The sequence below is a fragment of the Nelumbo lutea genome, chromosome 6 (assembly GCF_056320005.1).
Source record: "Nelumbo lutea isolate HS-2025 chromosome 6, American lotus-T2T, whole genome shotgun sequence".
NCBI classification, from domain to species: Eukaryota; Viridiplantae; Streptophyta; class Magnoliopsida; order Proteales; family Nelumbonaceae; genus Nelumbo; species Nelumbo lutea.
Window position 1 is genome coordinate 29,570,971 of NC_142689.1, and position 26,493 is coordinate 29,597,463.

Consider the following 26,493-nt stretch of genomic DNA (forward strand, 5'->3'; position numbering starts at 1 on the left):
CATTCAGTCCATTGTAGTGATCGTATGCATAATTCTACCTACCATTTATGTAGACTATGCAGAAGAATTCTTGACCAAAAAGTATTATAAGAACATGAATAAGAGAGTTTCTAGTATCAAATGCTACCAAATGCCCAATAACTTGTCGACTATAAAAGTTCACTACTAAGACCAATTAAAACTTCCTGAAAAATACTAATCTCTGCTAAAAAGAAATTGTGCTTCCAACTAAAATTAATGGGGAAACCCTTGTCCTCCATGACCCTACTTCCTTGGAAATAAAATCCACCCAAAGAACAATTGACCTCTCAGAATCTACTTTTACTGAAATGTGAAATATCCGTAATGCTCAAGAACCTTGAATATTCATCTTATAAAGCCACAACCAGATGCTTCAGCTTTGTATTTGCAGGAATTTAACCGAAAGAAAAATGGTAAAAATGAGTTCTTATAAACAAATATAATGGATATAAAATTATAGCAGCAACCTTTAGATCAAAAACCCCTCTCCTCTTATGTGAAATGTCCTTCCATGGGTACCAACTCCAAGCAAACAGATCAACAAAAATAGATTAGAAAGAAAGCAATATTGAAAAACCCAAAAATGCCTACCTCTTAGTGCGCCTATGCTGCGCTTGACCACTGGAACAAGCACAAATTTCTTCCTCGTCTCTTTTTGAAACTGTTTCTTCATCTCCTACAGTGCAACCATCCATTTTTCAATCTCTTCAGCACCCAAAACTCTCACATTCTTCTTTACAACATCATTAAAAGATCAATAATAAATTCTAATAAAAATCCGACAAAGACTGTAAATATGATGATCCTTGTAATGCGTATCAGAGAAGAGGAGGAATTTGAGGAGACATATTTGGAGATTAAAGGAGTTTTCTAAAGGTTCTGCCTTACTCAAGGATTATTTTTATAAGAATTCGAATTTCAGAGATGGTGAAGGAGGGAATTTGGTGTAATTATTGCACTTACTCAAGAAACCTGGCTGCTGCAAGAATTGAATTCGAGGACCCTTGTGTCGTTGAAAGCATTTAATGGCGGAATTTAATTCTACAGGCCGTCCCTCTGCTGTCGCTGTCCCTGTGTTTTCTCTGCTCAGACTTGTTGAAGGCCAAAAATGAAAGAGAAAACGGCCACTGGCCCAAGATCAGACAAACTTTCAAAGTTTTCAATTGAGTAGATTATTTGTCCGCGGGGAATCTACATATCTAGGAGACTGAGTACGCGTGGCATGCATGCACATCATTAATTAATGGGCCCTACTTACTGTTGCATCGGGTACGTTTGATTCCCCCGCTTTTTTGTAATTTTGTTGCATGGTTAGTTATATTCATGTTCCAGTACTGCCGCTAATACATATAATATCCATATCTCCTGGCGCAACACAGAGATGAAATAGTATTTTCACCGACAATCATTGTTTTAAAAACCGACCTAGAGGGTTAGAACTTAGAAGTTGCGAACCGGTTTTTCCTCTAGGTTAGAACTTAGAAGCTGTGAACCGTTTTTTTCCTTTTCTAGGTTGCGGGTTACTGGTTCAATTGTTTGAATCGACAAACTGTTCTATTTTTTTCATTATTTGTAAAAATGTTAAAAATTTGAGATTAAAAGTAAAAAAGTTTTTTTTTTAAGAAATACATAGATGATAGATCATTCTGATCGGATAACCAAACTCAAAATTATGAATTCCGGAAGTTTGTATGTACATGTAGTGATGAAGGAAGATTTGGCCCAACCTCGTAATTACGCAACACGTGGCAAAGGCAACAGCTCGGCGCAACAGTGCGCCCAAGGTGCAAGCACCATAGGGAGGAATCAGCGGTTTGAATTCCCTACCAGCAGTCCGAACTCCCTACTAGGAGCCCAAACTCTCCCTTAGGCCCCAAGCCGAACCCAAAGGGTAGTAACCCGAACTGGCCAGCCCTATGGTAGTTTGGGACACACCTCTCCGAACTAGCCTGCCCTATGGCAGTTCGGGACACACCTCTCCGAACTGGCCTGCCCCATGGCAGTTTAGGACACACCTTTGAACTCAAGACCACCTCGCTCACCACTCCAGTACTTCAACTCTAAGACACCAAACTGAACAACCGTACCATGCCTGACACCGAGGAAGTTCGTATCCAGGGTGACGCACCTAACTAATTTGGGATCTGACGCTTGACAACCACACTTCAAACGGACACCTGCCACCGCCATCTCCAGTTACAGAGACGGCTCCGACAAGGAGTAGTGGCGGTTGTCCCAGCAGAAGGGATGACACCCGAATTGGCAGAAGCACAGAAGTAATCATATCCGACCTAACAGAAGCATCGGAGTGAGTGCGCGAAGTGGTTATAAAAGGCCCCCTACCCCCAACAACAAGGTAGGTGAACTTTGCGCCATCTGATTTTATCTTGCCTTTGAGAGAATACTAACTTGAGCTTCGGAGCAATCTCACCGGGTTCTCCTCGGAGTTCACTCATCTTCCCTGTTTCAGGCTCCCCGCTGCTCCAGTCAGAGGCAAGGTCGTTGACAGCTAGGACCGGCCGGATTGCGCACCATCATGTAGCAACCCATGGCCATTGGTTTCTGGGTTGATGGTTCGACCGTCTAATTTGAATGGACAATCCATTCTAACAAAAAAAATTTAAAATTAAAAAAAAGACCAAAACTGTTGAACGGGTCGAATGGATTGATGATTTGACCATCTGAGTCAATAAGGTATTAACCAATTCATCAGTTTTTGGCCGAGAACTAGATTTAGGGTAAAACATAACCGATTGCCTGGATGGTTTCCGGTCCAAATGGTCCAACTGTCCGGATCAACAATGATTCGAAAACATTAATCAATGATTCAACTGCTTGAAGACACTGCAAAGAATAACGGTGATGGTTCAAAGAATCGGAACGTGGCTCATTCTAGCTATGAAGGTAAATTCAGTCACAATACTCTCAACTCCCGGTCCCAACCAGCCAATTCTTTAAGCAGAGAAATTTACCTTTAATGGTGGGAATGGGTAAAACTTGGCGCCATTTAATGATCTGAAATGAATGAGAAATGGCCGAATGGGAGGTGGGCTAATTATGGGAGCCCTATGGCTATCTATGAGTATGAGATTTATGGGCCCTAGGTCCTAAGACACATTCATATTTGTACGTGACCCATCCTATATTTTTATTAGCCGTGAAAACTCACCCCTTATGACTGCCTGTAATAGTGCCAAACATTAATACCTAGCTAACTAGCTTGTCCTATGAAACCCTTCTTTTCAAGCAAAAGGCAAATTCGATTAATCAAGCACTCATGCTGTACACCTCATTAGGGGTAGTCTTTACACTCTCTACCAACAAGGCAAGTTCCATTAAAGATGCATGTAATTTAAAAAACCTTGCAAGTCTCACATTGGCATGCATCATTGCAAGTCAAATTATTTTGAGAATCTCCTAGATTCCTCAAGCTCCCTCTGTTAGGTTTGAAATTAATTCACCAAACAAGATTTCTGAGGACGATTTATTAAGTTGGCAAAATGAAAATAAATTGATGGTACCCGTTACCCAACAAACAGCACCTAAAATGCTTAAAGGGTATACTTTTTAGAGCACTCAAATCAAAATCCATTTATTGAGGAAGTGACCGAAGGATCAAGGATTCCTCTTACCAACCATCAGCGGAAAAAATTTGTTGTCTAACGTGGACAGCCTAGGCTGCAACATGCCTCTCCCAACACGACACCTTGGTTCGAAGTTCAAACTCACTGAACAGTATCGGTGTGGATGCATTGTTGGTGCCCATTTGGAGGGTTTCGCGCAGCAACTTCCTTCTGAATTTGTAGGGTGGGTCCTACATGAAAAGGTTAGAAGCTATGTTTGATTAAAAACTTGTAAAGTCTAAATACGCTTTTATTGAGGTAAGAAATAAGAGGTCAACTTTATGATGGAGCTAGTTTTGGTAGCTTCTTCGAAGTGGTTCAGTTAATGCAGCTCAATGGAAGCTGCATCCCTCCTAAACAGACTCTAAGGTGTTATCACTGTAATGTTGGAAAAGCCCTGTTGACAGCCTACAATGTTGAATTTAGACAGCCAAAGTTTTTCCTTTCATGCAACCATGCCATTAGCATTGCTATGCCTGTGTGGAATTCATATAGACTAATGTGTGAGTGTTTTCAACCCATATCAGAGTTAAAATTAGCCCCCACAAGGATGAAGACATGATCATTTCTGATATTATCACCAGGAGATGTTTTTAATACATGACAGAAATGTGTTGTGGGGGGTTGATTTGATCTCCCCATATTGTTGATACGTTCCTTGAGCTAATAAATAAGAAGTTAACTTTCTGATGAAGCTAGTTTTGGTAGCTTCTTCAAAGTGGCTCAGTTAACGCAGCTCAATTGAAGCTGCATCCCTCCCAAATAGGCTCTAAGGTGTTATCACTGTCATGTTACCTGTTGACAGCCTAATGTTGGATTTAGATACCCAAACTTTTCTTCTTCCATTCAATCATGCCTTTAGCATTGTTATGATTGTGGAATTCATATGGACTAATGTGTCACAGTGTTTTCAATTCATCATTGACCTGGACTGTTGAACCATCACCCAATTACAATTCTAGGTCTGGGTCTCGGGAAATCGGGAAATCCTTCAAAAATCGTTCAACCCAGGCAGTTGAATTATTGACCCATTTGACTCAGCCATTGGATCACGGGTTGCATATACAAGCTTACGAAGGCCATAACTTAGCATTTCCATTTCTGATTGAGGTGATATTTTCTTTGATTTTGGGTAAATTTTTGAGATCTATGTGTTCCAAGGATCCAACCAAAGGCACTTTGCCCTTTTTTTTTTTTGCCAAAACCCCCTTTTTGGCCTCAAATAATAATGCTTAGTATTTTTACAAATTAAAAAAATATAAATTAAATATAAAATAATACTTATATACACATATATTACATGTAAAATATAATTATACATTATTTTATTAATACAATATATGTTTATACTTATATATACATATACATATTTTATATGTATATATTTAAATTTCTAATGTTTCATCGATTGACTTAGTCGACCCAAATGGTCAAACCAGTGATCCATGACTCGGAGGCAAAAACTATACAGCCTCTAATTTAGTTTTTAAAATATTGATGTGTCATATGTAGGGAGAGCCATGTGGACATCACAAGCTGTGGAACCTAGACAACCCAATTTTTGCCTGTTAGGTTCTGTTTGGGAAGAATACAAATACAAAGATGTACAGTTGGAAACCTCATATACCATATTTCTAAGCCTTGTATTTGCACTTATCCCAAATTGAGCCTCAAAGGTATGATTTTTAGTGATGCGTATGATTTTGCTAATGTGGTAGTTGCTTTTGTTTTGAAAATTGTAGTCATACACGTGAACACCTCTCTTAAATGTTTTAAACTTTTTTGCAAATTTGCAAGTAAAATATCAATTTGATATTTCTATAATTATCCTTATACAAAATTCCAACTCTGTCATTACATTGGCGTTTTTACATAGACAAATAAATATAACAAAAACCCCAGCATAATATTATAGTAATGATTTTGTAATTTCAAAGAAATGTTCATCCTAAAAGCTTCCCTTGAATAGATTTTGGTGGCATTTGGCAAGTCTTTCCACGTAGTCAATCTTTTGGGCTTCGACAAACTTTAAAGGCCAAGAATTAGTGAGCCGCTTACCAAACAGTCATTGTCTTTAAAGACAATACCCTAAAAGCTCAATTTGTCTTTTGGCCATCTGGGCTGCTAGAAGATATTTTGAAAAAGACTTGCCAAACAACACCTTTTATTCTCTAACACACCCCTTTACACAAAAGCCCATAGGACTTGAAGCCTGGATAAGTGTGGGCCCACCCATACCTTGTGTTGAAATTTAATTAACTATAATGGAAACAACGACGATTGAACACTAGACCACTTGGTCAAATAGGCTCTAGTATCATCTCAAAGAACCATTCAACTTAAAAGCTTAAGCTTTTAGGCAAGGCCCTTGAATAGATTTTTATTCTTTGACATGCAACATTTGTTGTTCGAGGCAATATTGTAAGACTTGGTCTAGACTGAAAATTGGCATGTTCTAGAGTCATGGTTTTTCTGATTATTCACCGGTTCCCACATAATTCGTACAACATTGGCTTAAGGTTCATCCAAGTCTTAAGCCCAGTTTGTTGTGTCTTTTTGCATGTTATGTCAGCTATTTACAAGCCCAACAGACTACGATTTGGTCTTTTCCTATTTGTTTTGTGGTAGATCTAGCCGCTAAAAGATGATGCATTGAAAAGATGTGAGAAGCCCAAAACGGGCGATTTTTGGGAAGCTCCAAATAGAGTTTTTGCATTTTTTGTCTATTCGTCTTTGTGTGGAAAGACTTGCCTTAACCAAACGGGCTTCAGGATGCTTAGATCTTAATGCAAAAGCTTAATGCGTCTTTTGACTATCAAAGCTACTAGAAAATCTTCCCAAAAAATTTGCCAAATGATCCCTTAATCATCCACATATGTTGCTCTCACATCACAACCAAAACACAATATGCGAAACCCTTAACCAAAAAAAAGGTAAAATCTTCGCAATTAATCTTCTATCTCCATTCATTTCTAGCTTCTAAGCACAACAATATAGCCATCAAATTTGGTTGACATAGCAATGACCATTTTTACCTTTTATATGGCCAATTCTCCAATAGAGTTCTTCCATCAACCCCAAGAGATACTTTCCCCTCCAACCCTTCATATTTGTGATGTGGAATATAAGATATTTGGTTGAAGGACCACTGTTAGCAAATCCTAGGTCATGCTTGGGAGTGCTCTTATTTGGGTCGGGACCACACCATTAAGCATTTATTGGTGTTTGGGAAATAAGCCCAAAACAAGGGCTTATTTTAAAAATAAGGGCTTATTTTTTAAGTCCAAATTTTCAGCCTTTTTAAAGTTCTTATACAATAAGCACCATTTCAAATTTTGTTTTCTTTCAAAATTATCCCCAATTGAATTTTATAAAAGTATTTTCCTAAAAGTGATTTTGTAAAAGTACTTTTTTAAAGTGATTTGATAAAAGTACATTCATAAAAGTGCTTTTATAAAAATACTTTTGTAAAAGTGTTCGTAAAAGTACATTTATAAAAGTACTTTTTAAAATTGCTTTTGCAAAAGTTCTTTTATTAAAGTGCTTTCATAAAAGTACATTTATAAAATTATTTTTATAAAGCACTTTTGTAAAAGTATTTTTATAAAAGTGCTTTCATAAAAGTGTTTTTATTAAAGTGCTTCCATAAAAGTACTTTTGCAAAACTATTTTCATAAAGCTGCTTTCGTAAAAGTACTTTTATAAAAATGCTTTTATAAAAGTACTTTCGTAAAAATATTTTCATAAAAGTGCTTTCTTAAAATTTGAAAGAAAATAAAAGAGAAAATAGTCATAAGTGCTTATTGGAGAAAAGACTACCAAACACCCAATATGAAATAAGTGTTTATTTTTTAAAATAAGCACTTGAAAAAGTTGGGTGCCAAATGTAAATAAATGCTTATTCGAATAAGCACTTGTTTTTAAGCACTTATTTTTAACATAAACACTCCCAAACATGGCCTTAGGATGACTTAAATAAGAGATATTTAGCATAGACTTGCCCATTTAAGAATATGTGTGTGTCATAAATGCCTTTAAGAGGCCAGCCTTCTATTGCACTATGGCAGTCCAAACTTTGCCTCCCACTCCCAGTTGGAGAAATCCTTCATGTATATTATATGGTTATCTTCTAAGAAAAACAATTTGGTTTTTATAAATTGTAATTTTGTTTCGAAAAGTAAAAATAAATTGATTTTGTTTCAAAAAACAATACGTATTTTTAAACCCACTAAAGGGGTGTTTTGCAATATGGTTGGTTTTGCTTTTGAAGACAAAAACAACTGCCTCATCAGCAAAATTGTATTGTTTTGCTGACATGGCAGTTGTTTTTGTTTTCAAAAACAAAACCAACCATGTTGTCGAACACCCCCTAAAATAGTGGTTTTTATAACAAAAACAAATTTTATAATGTAGAAATTAAGGGGGTGTGGGGCATTATGGTTGGTTTTATTTTGGAAAATAAAAACAACTGCCACATCAGCAAAAAATAATACAAAATTTGCCGAAATGGTAGTTTGTCCAACACCCCTACCCGCGAGTAGATCCCAACACCTTTCATTAGGCTCAGTTTGGAAAGAGTACGAATACAAATATGTACAGTACAAATACATAAAAAAATAATATAAAATATAAGGTTTTACACTACATATTTGCATTTGTACTCCTTCCATTAGGCTTAGTTTGGAAAGAGTATTAAATATAAATATGTACATTATAAAAACAAGGTTATGCACTGTACATATTTGTATTTTTACTCTTTCTTGACTGAGCCTTAGGCCGGGTTTGATTGCAATGCACTGATGCAAAACCATGACACAGTGCAAATGATTTGAGTGTAAATTCTGACCCGTTTTTGTTTCAAATTTTAGCTTATTTTGTTTCGTTGCGGTACAAATGAAGTAAATTAAAACATGAAACAAAATAAAGTAAAATCCAAAAACAAAATTAAACCCAAATTTGCATTTTTTACATTTGCACTCCCATGCATTTATACTAGTACAAATAAAATTGCATTGCAACCAAACACAACCTTAGGTTCAATTTGGAAGAAGTACAAATGCAAATATATATAAAATAATACAAAATGTAAAGTTTTTTTTTACGCTCTACATATTTATATTTGTACTCCTTCCAAATGGAGCCTTAATATTAGTAAGATTCAATTTAGTAAGCTTTTCTTCCTCAAAGAAGAGGCCATGGAAAGAGAAGATGTTGCTTTTTGATCTTAGCGCTAGATTGATCAATGAAGGTAGTTTAGGGTTTTGTAAAGTATTATACTTGTGCAAACTAACTGATTATTATCATGATGATACAATATTCATGAGTGGATAACACCTTGCATTAGTCTTAGCTTAACAAACATCCATTAGCCAATGAAGCAAGGTTCTAAATATCAACACGGGCCGAGCCAATGTCGGTTTTTTTTATGTTTTATTTATTTATTTTTTCAAAATTGGTTCAGATAGGCCAGTTTAAGGCCCGACTACCCTCTAAACCAATGATTGACCCAATACAATCCCTGAGGAGCATATCGGAAAACCATCGGCACGATACGTATAGATCAATACGGGCAGATACGTGTCGATACTTTGAACCTTGCAAGTAAGTTTAGATTTTCATAATTGAAGGTTCTTACAATACTATAACTATTAGATCTAGACTAGTTATAAATTCATAATCATGCAAACTAATTGTAACTGATTATCATGATGACAAAATAGAAAACCCTAAGAAGTGCCCGTTTGGGAGGGTTTTCACATTGCTTTTTTCTTCCCGGCTTTGCAAGGTGGGACCCACACAAATGACCAATAAAGCAATCTATGGTGAAAATTTTAGAGTCTAAACTAAACTTTTTCAGCCACTGGTTCTCTATTGAAAGTTTATTTATTTATTTTTAAAATTTTAAATTGGCTTCTTCAAATCAACTCATGCAGATAAGCCAACACAACCAAAACTTAAAACCTCCCAAATTAACAAAAAAGAAAAAAAGAGAGGAAATCACCTTATCAAACGAGGCCAAGATCCTCAATAAAAACTTAGCCACTTAACAATGAGCCTAGCCTAAGAAAATCCTCCAAACCAAGTTTTTAAAAAACCGACTCCAAAATTGAACTATTCTAGCTACCGATTTTTGGACAGCGATTCAACTGTCTACGTCGAACGGTTCGAGGTAAGTGTTAATTTGAGATTTGCCCTAATATGCAAACCTCATAAGAGATGTCAGATGAGAGCGGAAAAAAGAACTGTTGTCTGAGATAGAAAAAAAAAAAAAAGAAAGAAAGAAGAAGAAGGAAGGAGAGAAGGAGGGAAGAAGAAGGAAGAGGATGAGGATGATTGGATGCTCACCAGCGACGGCGAGGCAGCGGCAACAAATTCAAATCTGAGATCTAAGTTCGTGTCTTCTTCATCTTCTTCTTCTTCTTCTTGGATCTCAGATCTGAGATCTGGGAAGATTTGAGTTCGTGTCTTCTTCTTCTTTTTCTTCTTCTTCTTCGTGCTACATCCCAGATCTAAGTTCGTGTTTGATCTCAGATCTGAATCATCAAGTTCTCTCTGTAACTTTATATTGCGAACCACTGATGAAGTCAACGGATTTTGACCCAATAACGGGTTAGGGGTGAAATGGAACCAGTTGTCCGAACGATTTTTGGGCTGAATGGTCTGACCATTCGGGTCAACGATGGTTCAAAAACATTGCTCCAAACTTTGTAATCATTTATCTTGTATTGCTAAGATCTTCAAAAAATCCTTCTCAAACGAGGCTAAGGATCGTATTGGTATTTATCGAAATCCCGCTATCTTTCACCACACTTTGAACCATCAAGCCAGACTTTATCTTGTGTTATTAAATAGAATAAAATAAATTTTAATACTCTTTTGTATCAACATACAATTTAAACAAAAAACACGTGTTTATATTTAACAATTCTAACTATTCCAAGAAATAATATCTATCAAGTTCATATTTATATAAAAAGATGATTTTTAATATCAATAAAATTATACAAATAAAATATTGATAATAAAATAATTATTTTAATATTTAAATTGCACATGATATGCATTTTAAATTATTTATATATTTGTAAAAATTATTAATTTATATTTTAATTTATATTAATAAGTAATAACAACATATTTATTATTTATAAAAAAATTAAAATATTGTTTACAAAATATTGAAGAATATAATATTAAATTGAATCTATCAAATTCACTAATCTACATTTATTTCAAAAATGATTTTTTATTTTGAATTATTTATAGAAATAAAATATTAATAATGGAATAATAATTTTAGTAATTAAAAATTATGAATTTGTATAGGATATGTATTTTATAAATTTTAACAAATTTGATATACTTTAAGTTAACATTATATTTTTGTGAATTATTAATTGGTGTTTTAATTTGCATTTGAGAATTTAGTATTTAGTTGATTTTTTTGTTAATGATAAAACAATTAAAATAGTAAAATAAAAAAAAATTGGTATAATAATTAAAATATAATATGCACATGTGTTTAGTGTCTTGGACTATTGATTGAATGCATTATAAATAAAATTATATGATATTTAGGCATCCCGATATATTAATTGTAATATATTTTTTCATATACACCATTACGATATATATTTTCTATGTATTTATATACTATTTGTGACTATTTTGGTCTTAAATTTAGTGTTACTAATGTATTTGTGGAATTTGTATGTATTTCCCTAACGTATCCATCTGTTTTTATATTTTTTGTATGTATCTATACGTTTCCAAAATGTATCCGTATTCGTATCCATATCTATATCCATATCCAAATCCAAATTCTTCGATATGACACCTGATACCAATACTTTCATCCTTTTTCTAGGTAAAACAAATAATAACAATGTTCTTTTTTATGTATTTATGGAATTTGTATGTATTTCCCTAACGTATCAATATGTTTTCATATTTTTTGTCTGTATCTATACGTTTCCAAAATGTATCCGTATTCGTATCCATATTCAAATCTAGTTTCTCCGATATGATACCTGATACCTATACTTTCATCCTTTTTCTAGGTAAAACAAATAATAACAATGTTCTTTTTTTTTTCGTGAGAAGCCACAATAGTGTCCATATGGGTGTAAAATAGGCTAGACTACCCATGGGCCGGGCCCCATGATGTGGTCCACTTTCGGCATGGCCCATCGGCTACAGTGCCTTGCCATGACAAGAATGGCCTACAACCCTAGGTTGGGCTGGGCCTAGGGGGTAAGGCCACGCGTATATAGACTATAATCCTAGTTATTTGTGTATTTTTTAATTTCATTTTATTATTTTATATATGAACAATTATATGCATTTTTAAGATGTTTTTTTTTTCAACTTATTATCTATTTTATTAAATTATTTTTTTTCAGATTTTCATTGTTTTTTTTTTTATTTTTTTCTTCATAAAAAAATCATCCCTGGGCTCGGCTCCCTCCTTGCACCTGATACTGTGTATTCTATGAAAAACAAGAAAAAGTGCAATGACAATGTTGATAATATATCTTAAGGGACCAAATTGTTTCTTAGGTTGTGTTTGGTTGCAATGCAAATAGATTTTCACTCATGCAAAATTATGGCAGTGTAAATGATTTGAGTGTAAATTTTGACTTTTTTTTTATTTCAATTTTTAGCTTATTTTGTTTAATTGCAGTACAAATAAAGAAAATTAAGACATGAAACCAAATAAAGTAAAACCCAAAACAAAATTAAACTATAATTTATACTTCCATGCATTTATACTAGTGCAAATAAAATTACACTGCAACCAAAAACATCCTTAATATACAATTTTACATGCATGCATGAAAATCACCTCTATATAAAACCTTCCTTAATTTCATCCTGTTTTTCATAAGTAGAATAATTCAATAATTCATTAACTAAAACAAACTATACACATAAAGTTCTAGCCACTCAAGAGGTACATCCCATCAGTAACGGACATTCTCACTCAAACAGCCCCCGATTGGGCCTTTAATCTTCATTGAACATATAAAAACATCCCAATCATCCACCACTTGGCTGGGGTTTGGTAGATGTGAGTTATAAGAAATTAGAGGAAGGGAGGAGTAAGTGGATATTCACATGTAAATCTTTGGTTCACCACAAGATTTACACGATATTGATCAAATTGTCAAAATAAATCCAGACTCCTGTTAATGGATGTATACTATATGAGATTGGATTAGCTGAACGCTTTAGCTGTTGAGAAGGTTGTGAAACTAATAGTAACATCTTACACCAGTCATAAAATAGAAGGGTCCTACAACTATTCAACCTCTTAGTGTGGGGTCCTATGTATTTTATTACTGGCGTGTAATATCATTATTGATTTCGTAGCTTATTAAACAACTAAAGCGTTAAATTAATCTGAATTCATACGAAGAGTTGCATGATGAGTCCAAAGCCTTAAGTGACACCTCGGCGTCACGTGAGGGGCAGGTCGCACTTTAAGCAATTTGGTCTAAGCCGACTAGCCCGACTTACATCTCGATTGTTGGAAGATCGATGGGTCGCTCTATAGTAGAGCGGAGCACATCACTTCGGGAGAAGAAGTCCATGACTTCAGATGCTGGCTTGACCTCCTCGACCTGGGCATTCAACGACCTAAGTAGCCAGCTGACCTCAGAGGTGCCAACCTACGTGGCAAACTGTCCTTATTCGGTTAGCACACCTATCAGTTTTGAAACAGATGGTGACATGTCACCCACCTGGCAGGGATAATCCTGGTCCCCGCATGCTATGGAAAGACTAGAGGAGGATTCTTGTAAACGCTGATGGAACGTGCCCTGAAGATAACGGGCCAATAAGGCCTATCGTCTTGGATATCTAAGACATATCTTTTGGACCTCGAGGCCTATAGAAAAGCACCTTTATGCCTTCACAAGGTACATGTGACTAAATTCAAAACTTACTATAATTTAAGTGTTGGAGTGCTCACCCTGGATCAATCACCCCAGGTACTTTGATTGTTTATTGTTTTGTAGATCCGATTTGTCGCCTTAGCACCCTATTGTCCGAATTGTTCTCTAGTAAGGATTTAGGGTAGGATCGTGCTACAACACATACAAAATAGGGTCAATTAGGATTTGATGAATTATTATTATTTTTTTAATTTTTCAAGCTGAATTATCTGTACAAAATGGGATTTATTCCTCATTGAGCATGCCTCGCACCAACTTTAGGAGGTGTAAGGCTAGGTATTGGAGCAGTCTCTTTGAAAGGTGAAGAGAGGCCTCGGGTGTGGGGGAAAGATGAAGGTCCTGAGGTTAAGGATCTAGGAGAGTTTTGGGATACTCGAGAGAGTATTGGGTGACAAATGCTTAGGATCGGATGAGTTTCAATACGAGGAGGATCCCTATTTATGAGTTTCAATACGATGAGGATTGTGTGTGCTTCTATGGTGTTAATCATGATGTTTGGGTGTCTGTTGAGGGTCTGAGTGAGTGGTACGTACCTACACCAACCTTACAACCCATCACAACGGTGCATTGGAAAGATCTCCCATTCTTCTATGTTATCATTATGGGAAGATGTTCCTATTAGAGAGGCAAGCTTGTTGGTTTGATTTAAACTATGCAGGCATAGAAGCATAACACCTATGCTAGTCGAGACTCCTCCGTTTAAACTAAGGGCCTATTCGTTTGCTTTGAAGTCTGACATTTGAAAGTGCAATAATTACATTAAGAGGTATATTGGTATTGGTGAACTTTTCTTTCCTTTGAACTCTGATTGTATGCCCTTAGCTCCAATCAGTTTGATGTACTTATGACATTTATTGTAAATGAATAAAGTACATATTTGATTCATGTTCTTGTGGTGTGTTTCTGTGTAATACCCTTAAACTAGACACTTATTAGACTTGTGTTGGTTTAGAATGTTCACAGCCGTTGTATAAGTCTGGGGAGATTCATCATGCCAATGCTGACACTGATGTGCTGCCAAGTCGGTTGGGGTGGTCTGTCTCTGCCACCAGGGTGAGACCCAAGGTACATGCAGTGTAGGATTAATTGAATCTTTGAACCGGACCAAATTTCCAGTATTGCCCTGGACCTTGGAGATTGATGGGCAAAACTGGAAAGTTACACTTGACCCCTAGAATCGATTATGATACTTCACTATGTGTCGGATTTGGCTATCTTTGATATGCCAATTAGTGAAATCCTTAGCGGGGTTAAAACCTGGGTATGTTGGGACAATCTAAGAATTCATTTGAGTGGGTGATCATAGTGACAAGATCAGCCCTTTTGTTGGACAAAGGTAATGATCGGGGATGCACTCTCTCTAATGGAAACCAAGACTACCGGCAGCTGATTTCAACCGTTGAGATTTGTTTTGCAAAATATATTTTATATGAGATATAAAAGAATATATATATATATATATATTACGGTTTCTAAATGTTTGCAAAAGGTTTTAATTCCTGGGATCCATGTGAGTAGAGAGTGCATCACTGTTCCTTGCAGCCGAGGGAGAGGTCCTCTCTTGTCGAGCAGTGTTTGATCATTATGGGCTGAGAGGTTAAGTGTAAGGCCATTGAGGGTAATACCTGATGGGCTAATCTTGCATCTGCTCACAGTCCTTGGGTGTTACAAGGTGGCTTGGCCCAAGGACCACTTAGGGTAAGTGTTGGGCCCATAGAGCCCATGTAATGGATTTCAGGGGGTTTACTGTCCATAACAGTGTATTCGGCTAGGCCTTGTAACAAAGGCTGGGCTGAACCCATGTGGCTGATGTGTAAATCAATGTTTGGGTCCCACACCATATAAGGAAGCCCAACTGGGCAGCAATTTGGAAGGCTAAGTGAGCACCTAACCTTATTGGGCCTAAAGCCCATTTCGAACTGGGCTGATTTGATCAATTAAATAAGGGGTGAATTCTGATATTAGATTAGCAGATAGGATTGGGTCTTAAACCTATCCACTCAGAGAATCCAAATTTGAATGTGATTCAGATATAGAAACCCCCTAATAGTATTAGGAATGGGCTAATCTAATCTGCAGATAAGATAAGGATTTACCCTTATCACTTAAGGGGAATTCTGATCCAAGTATGATTTGGATCAGCAACTCCTAATGGGATTAGGAGTTGATCCCTTTAAGTTTATAAAAGGAGGAGGGGGCGGCAGCCTTTAGAAGATATATATATTCACATCCTCTTCAGAGCTGAAAATCACAGAAGAAAGAATTCAGCACATCTGCACAAATTCTTTCTTGTCGCATCCTTCCTACCGCCACCATATCTGCCAGTTCGATCTCCTGTTCTTAGTGGGAGTGGTCAAGATTAGATCTTGATATCAGTTCTTTGTGGAAGGACTGATTGGAAGTAGTACTCACGTGCCATCCAGCTGATTCTTGCGAAGGATCTGGTTCTTTTGAAGAACACTGCTAATTCTGCTCCATCCTGCACTGCACTATCTTCAGTGGGAGCAGTCTTTGGTTCCTTACTTGGGCGTGAATACCTCCATTGGGAGATACTATTTCTCCGTATCAGGTATATCCCTTTCCTATTGCTTTTGTTTAGATCAGGTCCTGTTCTTGGTTCAAGATTGATCTTTGAAAAATATGATTTTTCTAAAATAGGGAATACGATTCCCAATAGGATGGAGAGAAATTTTTAAATTTCGCCCATTCTATTCTACAACATTCGGGCGTTCATACGATGAATATCTCATCCCTTCACATTTTGACCTATATATTAGAGTTTTTGTTTGTCTTTTTGGGGATATCATTGAAAAACAAAAAGTTGTATGATTGTACTTTAAGAGATGAGAGATACGAGAAAACAACCATTTTTCTCTTAAAGTTAAAAAATTCCTCTTAAGCTATAAGAATTAAGAGACAAGCCCTAACTTTCTTTTTCACCATGAAGGTAAAATTTTGATAGAGAAGTAACTATGGATGTTCAATAGAAATACATATGCTTATATGGTTTGAGTTTATCATATAAATAGTTTGTTTTTTTTTAAGAACTTTATGTAACTAGCTATGATCTGTTGAGATCTAGCCCGTTCATCTATACTATATTATATATCGACTCAGTTTACGTGGCATCTTAATCTTCTTCTTCTTCAAATTTTGTTCTAAATTTTCTATTCCCGTTTTTACAATTTTTTGATTTTTTTTTATTATTTTAAAGCCATGTAATTGAGCTCTTAGACCAATCAGATCTCTATACTTTACCGTGAATAAGATTGTTGTTCTCACGCCAACTAACCTATGATCCCTCTCGAAATAGGAGAGTGCTAATCCACGATTGTGTTCATTACCTTTCATCAAACCGGGAGCTTCACCATGAATGAACAGAAAGAGAACCAGTTTGCGTGAGAACAATAGAACAATAGTGGTAATCCAGTTCTATATATGTTAGGAGAGTGCTATTATTCTCTCAGAACAAACAGAGAGCAAATAGCTAGCTCATTTTTTGGAAAATAATAGTTTGGGATTTGTGGGGAGGCATATGAATGATCAACACCAAACACAATCCAATCAGCGGTTGTTCACTCTTCCAGCCTTCCAGGTATGCCTTTCACATCATTGGTTTAATCTACTAGCCATATACGAGGTTTTAATCGCCCACGAAGTCGTTGGACGGCGTTTGGGAGGGAAACAAGGGTGGATATTTCACTCCTGTTTTGGTTAATACACCTGCGTCAAACTATGATGGTGTTTGGAAGGGTGGACACTTTTTGGGACCAATTTTTAAGAAAAAACGCCCATGCTTTCAATACTTGTATTTTCATCAAAAAAAAAAAAAATGCTTCTGCCATGTGGGCAGTGAACAACATTATGTTATTGCATCAGTGGGGTCCCCATTTACAAAGTATGCCTGATTTTTCAATAAACGTCTGAACCAAACATTCATATTTATGGACGTTTGTTGAAATGATTATGTGGATCCGACGTGACACCGTTAATATGTTGTCAGGTTAGGAAAATGAGTTCAATGGGATGGATTTTGGGCAGTCGCTCCAAATCCAATTCCAAACCCACTATTTAAACTTATAAGTTAGTTCATCTTTAGTCTAATAACACGGATCCAGTTCTTTTTTAACAAGCCAGTCCATTTTGTTTAATTGATTTTGATTCGTTTTAGAACCGTTCCAGTCCAACCAGATTAATAAATGAGATAACTAATAAATTACTAATGCATTAATTAATAAATAAGTATATTACAATAATCCAAAATTAATATATTAATTAGCGAGGCAATAATTAATAAATTAGAACAATTAAAGCATTACTATTATTTATAATTATTAACCAATCATATTCATTTAAATTTACAAAAATAATAATAGTAATTTCTGAAAATAAACACAAACAATTAATTTATTAATAAATTACTATTAATGTTTTTATCAATAATTTCTAAAAATTTTAGTATTTGATCGTTGGTAAAAGATATTGAAATAATTACATTTCTAAAAATTACAATTATGGTTTCAGATAATTATAAATTATTGATCAATTTCATTCGAAAATGAAAGATAGTTTAGTGTAGTTTTTGGAAATTATGGAAAATTTATTGATTATTCAATAGACTACTGGAATGATTGAAAATTTATAGATTATTCAACCAATAAATAATTATTGAAAACTAATAATTAATTATTCAGAAAAATAGCATAATTCTCATTATTACATTTTCAGAAAATTATTGATTAATTTTAATTGAAAATAACAGATAAGTTAGTGCAAATTTGGAATTTTATGACATTTTTTAATTTTTGGAATATTATGGAAAATTATTGTAATTATTGAAATTTTATAATTATGTTATCATAATTTATAATTATTTAAATTTTTATTATTATCAACGTAATTACAATTATTTCACTAAAATAATTGTTTAGTGTAGTTTAACTAGCTAATTCATTTTTTTCATAATCTCAAATTGTAATTCCCGTTATCTAATAATTTTTGAAAAATTAATAATAGAAAAAACTGTGAATCTTGATTTAAAATAATGGAAATTAATAACAATAATTGTTGTTACATAATTAACAATTTTCCATTTTGTATCAATTCCCATAATGTAATTATTACATTACACAAATTTCCATTATTTAAAAATAATTACTACAGAATTATAAATTACAATAAAATATTTATTTGAAATTACTGTAATTACAGTAATTTTGAAATACATAAATTCCAATAATACTTATTAGTGTAATAATTACAGTTTGTTTCAAAATGATTTTATAACACTAACAAATCTTATTGGAATTTTATTGTAATAATTCAATTACAATAATTATTGTAATGAAAATTTTATTTCTAATTACAGATTTGTTTTTCATATTAACTTTATTACAGAAATAATTATCTTTAAAATTTTAGTGTAAATTATTATTTTACCGAAATTTATAACAGTAATTATTATTGGAATTTTATTGCTGATAATAATTACAGTAATAATTATCAGTGGAATTTACATTTTCAGAAATTTATAAATGTATTTTTATTAGTATAATAATAATTATTAAATTACATTAATTATTATAATAAAATTTGTTATTTTCAAAATACTGTAATTACTATAATTTTGAAATAACTGTAATTCCAATAATAATTATTAGTAAATTACTTGTTTTTCAAAATAATTATTACACTAATAATTATTATTGGAATTTTAGTGTAGTAATTAAATAGAGTAATCATTGTCATATATATTTTACTATAGTTAAAATTTCTTAAAATTAATTTTATTACACTAACAATTAAATTGTGTTATTTTCTAGAAAAATTACTAGAATTCAATAAATATGAAAAATTTTCAACCAATATTTTATTTATAAATGACATTTAAAATTAATTAAAAAATTGAAAAATTGAAAAATAAAGTCAACAATTATATCTCCAGGAAAGAATTTGTGGAGTTTGAAGATTGGCAAACAAAATATCATAATTGGAAAATTTTGGAGAAGAAAATAAAAAATATATTAATGTAATTTTGGAAATTTCTTTAAAATGCCGTAAATAATTATTGGAATATTTTGGAAATTTGGGAAATTGTATTACATTTGATGGATTTTGGAAAATTATTTAAAAATTGTGTGATTTTCATTTTAAATTATTAAAGATAAATTAGTATTGGTAAAGGAAAATTGTAATTTGAACCAATAACTACACAAATTGTTTCTGTTATTAATATAAATTATTATAATATTAGAAAATTTGAGAAAAGGAAATTATTAATTAACTTATATTGAAAAAATAAAAGATAAATTAATGTAATTTTGTAAATAATATATTTAAAAAGAGAATAAATTATTTAATATATTAAAAAATCAATAATTTAGTATACTTTTGAAAATTTACCAGCAACCAACATTCAATATATCCTTTTTATCCTTTTACTAGCAAATTAGACATTGGGTTTTCCCGTGTGCATCGCACGGTTCCTCTGCTAGTAAAGCTATATGTAGATTCAACCCACTATAGTAAAACTGAAACAAAACAAAATAATTCCTTTCTAAGCTATATATACATTTTTAACAAAATGTTTGGATTGGAACCCTCTAATTATTTGGACCGGTTTTGGATTGGACTCCATCCAAACCAAAATCAATTTGGACGGATTGGATAGACCAATTAGACATATTGAATTGGATCAGTCCAGATTTAATGGTTCAAAGTATTTATTAGATTGGATTGGACCTGGTCCATCCACAATGGATTTATATTGGATTGGGTTGGATTGAAGCAATATCTGGTCCATTGATAGAAGATAAGAATATAGATGTCAATGGACCAGGTTTGGGTTAGAATTAATCTAAATTAAAACAAATTTGAACAGATTGGACAGTCTAAACATTGAATTGGACCGATGCAAAATGGTCCAAAATATTCATTCGATTGGAGTGGATCAGATTGGACCAAATCCAATGTGATTGACCCCTATTAATGTATATAAATCCTATATCACAATGTAACATATTCTTGTACTAGTTTTAGTGGATCCTTACTCAGTTCATGCTCAGAATTTATTATAGGTCCATTTAGATAAGTTTTTTGTTGAGCCTTGAGCTGTGAAAAATAAGATTGAACGAAAAAGTGTTTGGAATATTTAGTAAGAACTGCTTTTAAAATATTATAATCTAAAGCCAAAATATTTGGGCTCTAAAACACAAAATCGGAACTTTTCTTTTGAGCTGGGCTCTAAAAGTACAAATGTGAAGCTTATCCAAACGAAAACTTTAGGGCTGTTTTGGTTTGTGGGAATAGGGTTTGGAATTGGAATCGAAATAGGTCATTTTTTATTTCAACTGTTTGATGGGCGGAATTGGAATCCTATTCCTATTTCTGATAGAATCACATTTTCCTATTTATGGGAATAGCCATTCCATTCCCTTTCCTTGGGAATGAAATCCCATTTCAACTGTTTCCAATTCTTATTTCGATTCCTGATTGAACCAAAAAAGACTGAAAATAGACTATTTCGATAATTCAAAAGGATTTCAATTTCGATAACAAACCAAACGGACCCTTAACTGGACCACAATAGTTTGATGACAATTCAATTGCAAAACGACAAGCCATTACTTATACAATAATATAAATCAATCACTGAATTGATAACATTTTCTAAGAATATATGCATATGATTAAAGGGGTTGGACTCACATCCACATTACAATTGGAACTCAGCGTCCAATCACCACCGATATGGAGGTGGAATGGGGCTACAGTGATATTGAATCATTGATTAGATTAAGAAGTGTTGAAAGTCATTAGAAATGCCTGGAGGATTGTGAGACTGGATCCCACGATTGTCACCTACCCGCAATATAATTTGGCTTTTGCGTTTTGACCAAAGAAAAAAAAAAGAAAATAGATGACATCAGATTACTCATATTTGTGGCGAGAAAGCTTTCTCCTGCTTGATGAAAATATTAACAGATTTGAGGTCATAAGCTTTTCAGGTTGTCCTATTCAAGCCCACTTACCACAAATTGGTCGACTATTAGTTACGAGTTAAGCAGTTGTCCTGATGCTCATACCTCATAATAATGCGTATAAAATAAAAAACCGGACGGTGGGTCGGCAACCAATCTTACGGCCTAAACCCTGTGGGCCCCATGGTCGGCGCCGGCTATGGCCCTTCCGGCCAAACAAGCCACACTCCCCTAACCTTAACGTGAATTGTTTTATATATAAACCATGACACACAGGCCATGAGTCACACAAGTCGATCGATCTTCTCGTAAACTACAAGCTGATCGATCTCCTCTATTCCGGCCAGTATCTCCAGTCTCCCTCGAGCCTTGAGAAAAATGGTGAAGATAGCGTTGGGAAGCTTGTCTGACTCATTTTCTGTTGGTTCTCTCAAGACTTATCTCGCAGAGTTCATCGCCACCCTCCTTTTCGTGTTCGCCGGCGTCGGATCGGCGATTTCTTACAGTAAGTATCTGGTCGTATCAACTATCAACAAGGGTTTGCCTTGTGGGAGTGGTTGTTGTTTGGTCACAACGTTTCAATGTGGAATGACAATGACAATTTCTGCTTGCAGGTAAGCTCACTTCGGATGCTTCGTTGGACCCTCCTGGCCTTGTAGCCATAGCCGTGGCTCATGCCTTTGCGTTGTTCGTGGGAGTCTCCATGGCAGCCAACATCTCAGGTGGCCACTTGAACCCAGCTGTCACCTTTGGATTGGCCATTGGAGGCAACATCACCGTCCTGACTGGCATCCTCTACTGGGTTGCACAATTGCTTGGCTCCATCGTCGCCTGCCTCCTCCTCCACTTTGTCACCAACGGCAAGGTAATTTGATCATTTGATATGTAATGGAATCCCAACTGACGGGTTGGTCGGTCTGGGTGCAACTTGGGCGGGTCCAACCTGAGCCTGGACCGATCTAATCAGAAAATTTACCCGGATTGCACTTGAAATTTTCAATTCTCGAACTTTTTTTTTTTTTTTTTTTGGGCCAGGCCTAAGCATAACTGGTAGGTAACTTGAATCCGGCCCAAATCCATCCCAATTACATACATACATATATATATATATTTATTTATTTATTTATAAATACATATAGCATATATATATATATATAATTTTAGAGAGGGTTGACTGATCAACTCAAGCTCCACCCAAATGCTTCAAATTATAGTATAAACAGGGCTCAGGTTGGGAAGATCGGGCTTGATCTTAAACCAGCCAACCTTAACTCAAATCTTAGGATTGGGCCTGAGTCGATAATAAACTCAGCTCAGCCTGCCCAATTTGAACCCCCTAAGTCCTATGTGAATCCAACCCATGGTTTTTCTTACCCCGGTTCTGTTGTTCCGGTTTTTGACAGTCAATTCCGACTCACAGCGTTGCATCGGGGATGTCTGCCATCGAGGGTGTAGTGATGGAGATAATTATAACCTTTGCACTGGTGTACACCGTCTATGCCACCGCCGCTGACCCGAAGAAAGGCTCACTTGGGACAATAGCTCCTATTGCAATTGGGTTCATCGTTGGCGCGAATATCCTGGCAGCCGGTCCCTTCAGTGGTGGATCAATGAACCCGGCTCGATCTTTTGGACCGGCAGTGGTCAGCGGAGACTTCTCCCAGAACTGGATCTACTGGGTGGGCCCACTCATCGGGGGTGGCTTGGCCGGTTTGATTTACGGTGACGTCTTCATCGGGTCATACGCCTCACTCCCGGTGTCCGAGGACTATGCTTAAGCCTTGGAAGGGCAACGAGAGAACAATGAAGTAGAAATACTCCTGGGTTTTAGTATGGGAGTTCCTTACTGGGTGGAATAAGAAGTGTGGATATGTCTGTGTTTGTTTCTATCCTTGTCTCATTGTATGCGCAAATGTGTGATTATTTTCTAGTGTATTTGACTATTTGTTGTGAAAATGAATGGAATTGCGGGTCGGACCGCTTCGTGATGCAACGCTTTTACTGCTCCACATCATGGGAGAGAAGTGTGGTTATTTCTGCTATCTATGAGCCCAGCAACTGAGCCATCCAGTAGCAAATGCCATTTAAGATGCTGATATGCCCTTCGGTGGGTTTTCTTTTTTGTTCTCTACTTCTCTAGTTTCCTCCTCACAGAGAATACGGATCTGCTCCTCCAAAGAGCTCCTCACACCACGTCCCAGCTGTGCACATTGGGATATCTCCCGTAGTTGGAGTTGTTATTCATGGAATGCATGGTGCATGGGATGTTCTGTGAATTTGGTGTGAGGTGGCGCTTGGTGATGACCTGACATCCATTTTATAGCACATTGCTGCTGTACATCTGGAACATTTTCTTAGTTTAGTATTTTCATTCATGGGGTGGGATAGGATCTACTACCAACACATGTTCCCATGACTGTCCCAACCGGCCACTGCAGTTGCACATTGAGAATATCTCCCGGACTCGGATCTGCTGCTCACTACTTGTTCCCACATCCTTACACACGGGACATATAATAGTGGGTAGCAGATCTGGAGGCCTCCCTTGTCATACATGAGGAGGAGATATTTGTAATGACTGGTTGGGAGTTGGGACAGTGTGGAGAGCGTTTGTTGGTAGTACATGTAAGAGGATTCAAGAGGAAGAGAGAGACCCGGATTCCCTGTAGCCCTGGGCACACATGGGTCTCATGTCTTTATATTTTAAACTTCTGCTCGACACTAATTTGCCCCTGTTCAGGATCCGGTTGCTGAATGTCAAAGCGTAGAAGTTTGGACTTGAGTTTTCAATATTATCTAAAGAGGCTATAAGCTTTTATTTATTCATTAAAATTCATACCCTGCTGGTGTGTTGGCAATATTCTTTATCCTAATTCCACTAACAAATCTAAATCCATCAAGATGACCCGAATTCGATCTGTTTCAATATGGATCCACCCATTACAATGGATCCTATTTTAATACCAAAATAGAAATGGCTGAATATTGTTGTACTCTGCATAAACATTATCATCAATTTGGCTTCATATTAGATCAGCTAATTAAAGAAATTTCGGGGCTTATACCCCCACAACTACCTCCACCACACCATGAGATGAATCCGAAGGAAGCTGAGGAGGGAACATCACATTGTCATAGACAAGGCCAGCAATCGCTGCCCCGATCAAGGGTCCGACCCAATAAACCCCTTGGTTCTTGAAATTCCCACTAATGAGAGCTGACCCGAATGAACACGCCGGGTTCATGGATCCACCCGTGAACGGTCCCGCGGCCAAAACATTGGCTCCCACAACTAACCCGATCGCAACGGGGCCGATGACACCAAAAGAACCTCTCCTCGGGTCTCCGGCAGCGTAGACCGTGTATACCAAAGCAAACGTTATCACACTCTCCACCACAGCTCCTCCGAAACCGGTCATCTCCTCCGCTATCGCATGGTTCGGAATCGCCTGCAACAACCACCAATTAATCCTCTTTTTCCCTCTTGAGAAAGGAACGGAGATGGCTATCTATCTAATATTAGATTTGTATATAGAAGAAAACTTTACTCACTTGTCCGGCGCTAGCCACCCTCAGGAGTAGACATGCCATGGTGGAAGCCAGCAACTGTGCAACCCAGTAGAACATGGCTGTCAAGACGCTGATGCGCCCGCAAACGGCCATCCCAAATGTCACAGCGGGATTCACGTGGCCCCCTGAGATGTTAGCAGAGATGTAAACTGTTGACGATAGTGCAAATGCATTAGCAACGGCGATGGCCACCAGAGCAGAGGGAGAGGACGACGCATCCGGCATTAGCTTGCCTGTTAACAAGAAATAACAAATCGATTCAAATTAGTTTGGGTTTCCAGTTGTATTGTCTGTGATTAGCGAGGAATGGTAAAGCAAGAGTACTGAAAGACTCACGGGAAGACATGGAGGAACCGACAGAAGCGAAGACAAAGAGGAATGTGGAGATGAACTCGGCTAGATATGATCGAAGGGCAGAAGGAGTTACAGACTGCCGGAGACGGGCGCCTAGCATCGTCGAAGCCATTTTGTATGTTTTATCGGTAAAGAAATGAATAAATCTGGAAGGAATCACGGTTAATGTGATAGGAGATTCTTAAATGGAAGGAAGAAAGGAAGGAATCAGAGTCAGTGAACGTAGCCCAATCGGAAATTACGTCAGTTATCCGTATAGTTCCCAGATTACGAATTGCTGACGTATTTGCTGATGATTCTGTTTCATAGCCTGGGGTGTGAGTCGTGGGACGCGATGTAATAAGCACAACAAACGTTAAATAAGCACTTACAACTTTGTAGCCTAACTGATACGAACTGGCCTGAGTCCTGAGTTCAGACAATGTCACAGGGTTAAAACTAGACCTGTTTATGGGCTGGGCTGGGCCGGGCTTGGGTCGGGTTCTTATTTTCATTAATGAAAATTTGTATAGCCCGAGCCCGAGCCTGGCTCAATTTATTGCGGACCGGGATAATTGGCCCGAGGTTAAGCCCGCGTTCCCATATGTGTGTTCAAGCCCGTTCAGGGACCGGGCCGGCCCGTCAGGTCAACCGGCAACAGGCTTAGTTACAACAAAAAGGGGTTCTTGCCGAAAAGGGCAATTTTTGGCCCCTAATATCAATAAAATAAATTTTTAATATAATCTCTACAATAGTTAATTAACGGCAAAAATATTAATGTTCACTTCCTTTCTCCATGGAATGATAAACAACAACGGTGACAAACCTTCCCCATCTTCGATCTCACTCTCTCTTCTTCTTCTTCTTCTTCACATATGAGTTGTTCCAAAGAGAGAGAGAGAGAGAGAGGAAGCGCATAGTAAACACAAATAACTCATAGGACATTTGTCGCACTTGAGTGTGCCAGATTTGTTGGCTTACCGTCTATGGCAAACTGAGTCAAATAGAACA

At 36.1% G+C, this 26,493-nt stretch overlaps 3 protein-coding genes across 5 annotated transcripts in view; 1 reads left to right on the forward strand and 2 right to left on the reverse strand.

Annotated features, from left to right (window-relative positions):
• The window catches only part of LOC148848258 (electron transporter, putative (Protein of unknown function, DUF547)), a 40,400-nt gene extending 39,210 nt beyond the window's left edge, over nt 1-1,190 (reverse strand). Inside the window, exons 1-2 of one of the 3 annotated variants that reach the window (XM_088949840.1) lie at nt 985-1,190; nt 613-697 (exon numbers count right to left, since the gene is read on the reverse strand). Coding sequence is in view for 2 of the 3 variants with exons in the window: in XM_088949838.1 (XP_088805964.1) it covers nt 613-716 (104 nt within the window). In the remaining variant the exon portion in view is untranslated. The other 2 variants (XM_088949838.1, XM_088949839.1) reach the window with 2 other exon arrangements.
• A 20,486-nt stretch (nt 1,191-21,676) lies between these two features.
• On the forward strand, nt 21,677-23,572 carry LOC148848259 (putative aquaporin TIP-type RB7-5A). Its single transcript, XM_088948047.1, has 3 exons — nt 21,677-22,084; nt 22,194-22,444; nt 22,983-23,572. Exons 1-3 carry the CDS (start codon nt 21,958-21,960, stop codon nt 23,355-23,357), a joined length of 753 nt encoding a protein of 250 aa, XP_088804173.1. The 5' UTR covers nt 21,677-21,957; the 3' UTR covers nt 23,358-23,572.
• Nucleotides 23,573-24,497: 925 nt separating this feature from the next.
• Nucleotides 24,498-25,834, reverse strand: LOC148848260 (putative aquaporin TIP5-1). The gene is made up of 3 exons (XM_088951249.1): nt 25,486-25,834; nt 25,132-25,382; nt 24,498-25,028 (listed from the first exon to the last, which is right to left on the reverse strand). Exons 1-3 carry the CDS (start codon nt 25,613-25,615, stop codon nt 24,639-24,641), a joined length of 771 nt encoding a protein of 256 aa, XP_088807375.1. The 5' UTR covers nt 25,616-25,834; the 3' UTR covers nt 24,498-24,638.
• Nucleotides 25,835-26,493: the final 659 nt, after the last annotated feature.

Excerpts from the sequence above, each read along its gene's own strand:
- LOC148848259 (XM_088948047.1), top strand. The coding sequence starts at position 21,958 with ATGGTGAAGATAGCGTTGGGAAGCTTGTCTGACTCATTTTCTGTTGGT. Across the intron at positions 22,085-22,193 it reads CGGATCGGCGATTTCTTACA|GTAAGCTCACTTCGGATGCT; the intron begins GTAAGTATCTGG and ends TTCTGCTTGCAG. Across the intron at positions 22,445-22,982 it reads ACTTTGTCACCAACGGCAAG|TCAATTCCGACTCACAGCGT; the intron begins GTAATTTGATCA and ends GGTTTTTGACAG.
- LOC148848260 (XM_088951249.1), bottom strand. The coding sequence starts at position 25,615 with ATGGCTTCGACGATGCTAGGCGCCCGTCTCCGGCAGTCTGTAACTCCT. Across the intron at positions 25,383-25,485 it reads CGGTTCCTCCATGTCTTCCC|GCAAGCTAATGCCGGATGCG; the intron begins GTGAGTCTTTCA and ends TCTTGTTAACAG. Across the intron at positions 25,029-25,131 it reads GGGTGGCTAGCGCCGGACAA|GCGATTCCGAACCATGCGAT; the intron begins GTGAGTAAAGTT and ends TGGTTGTTGCAG.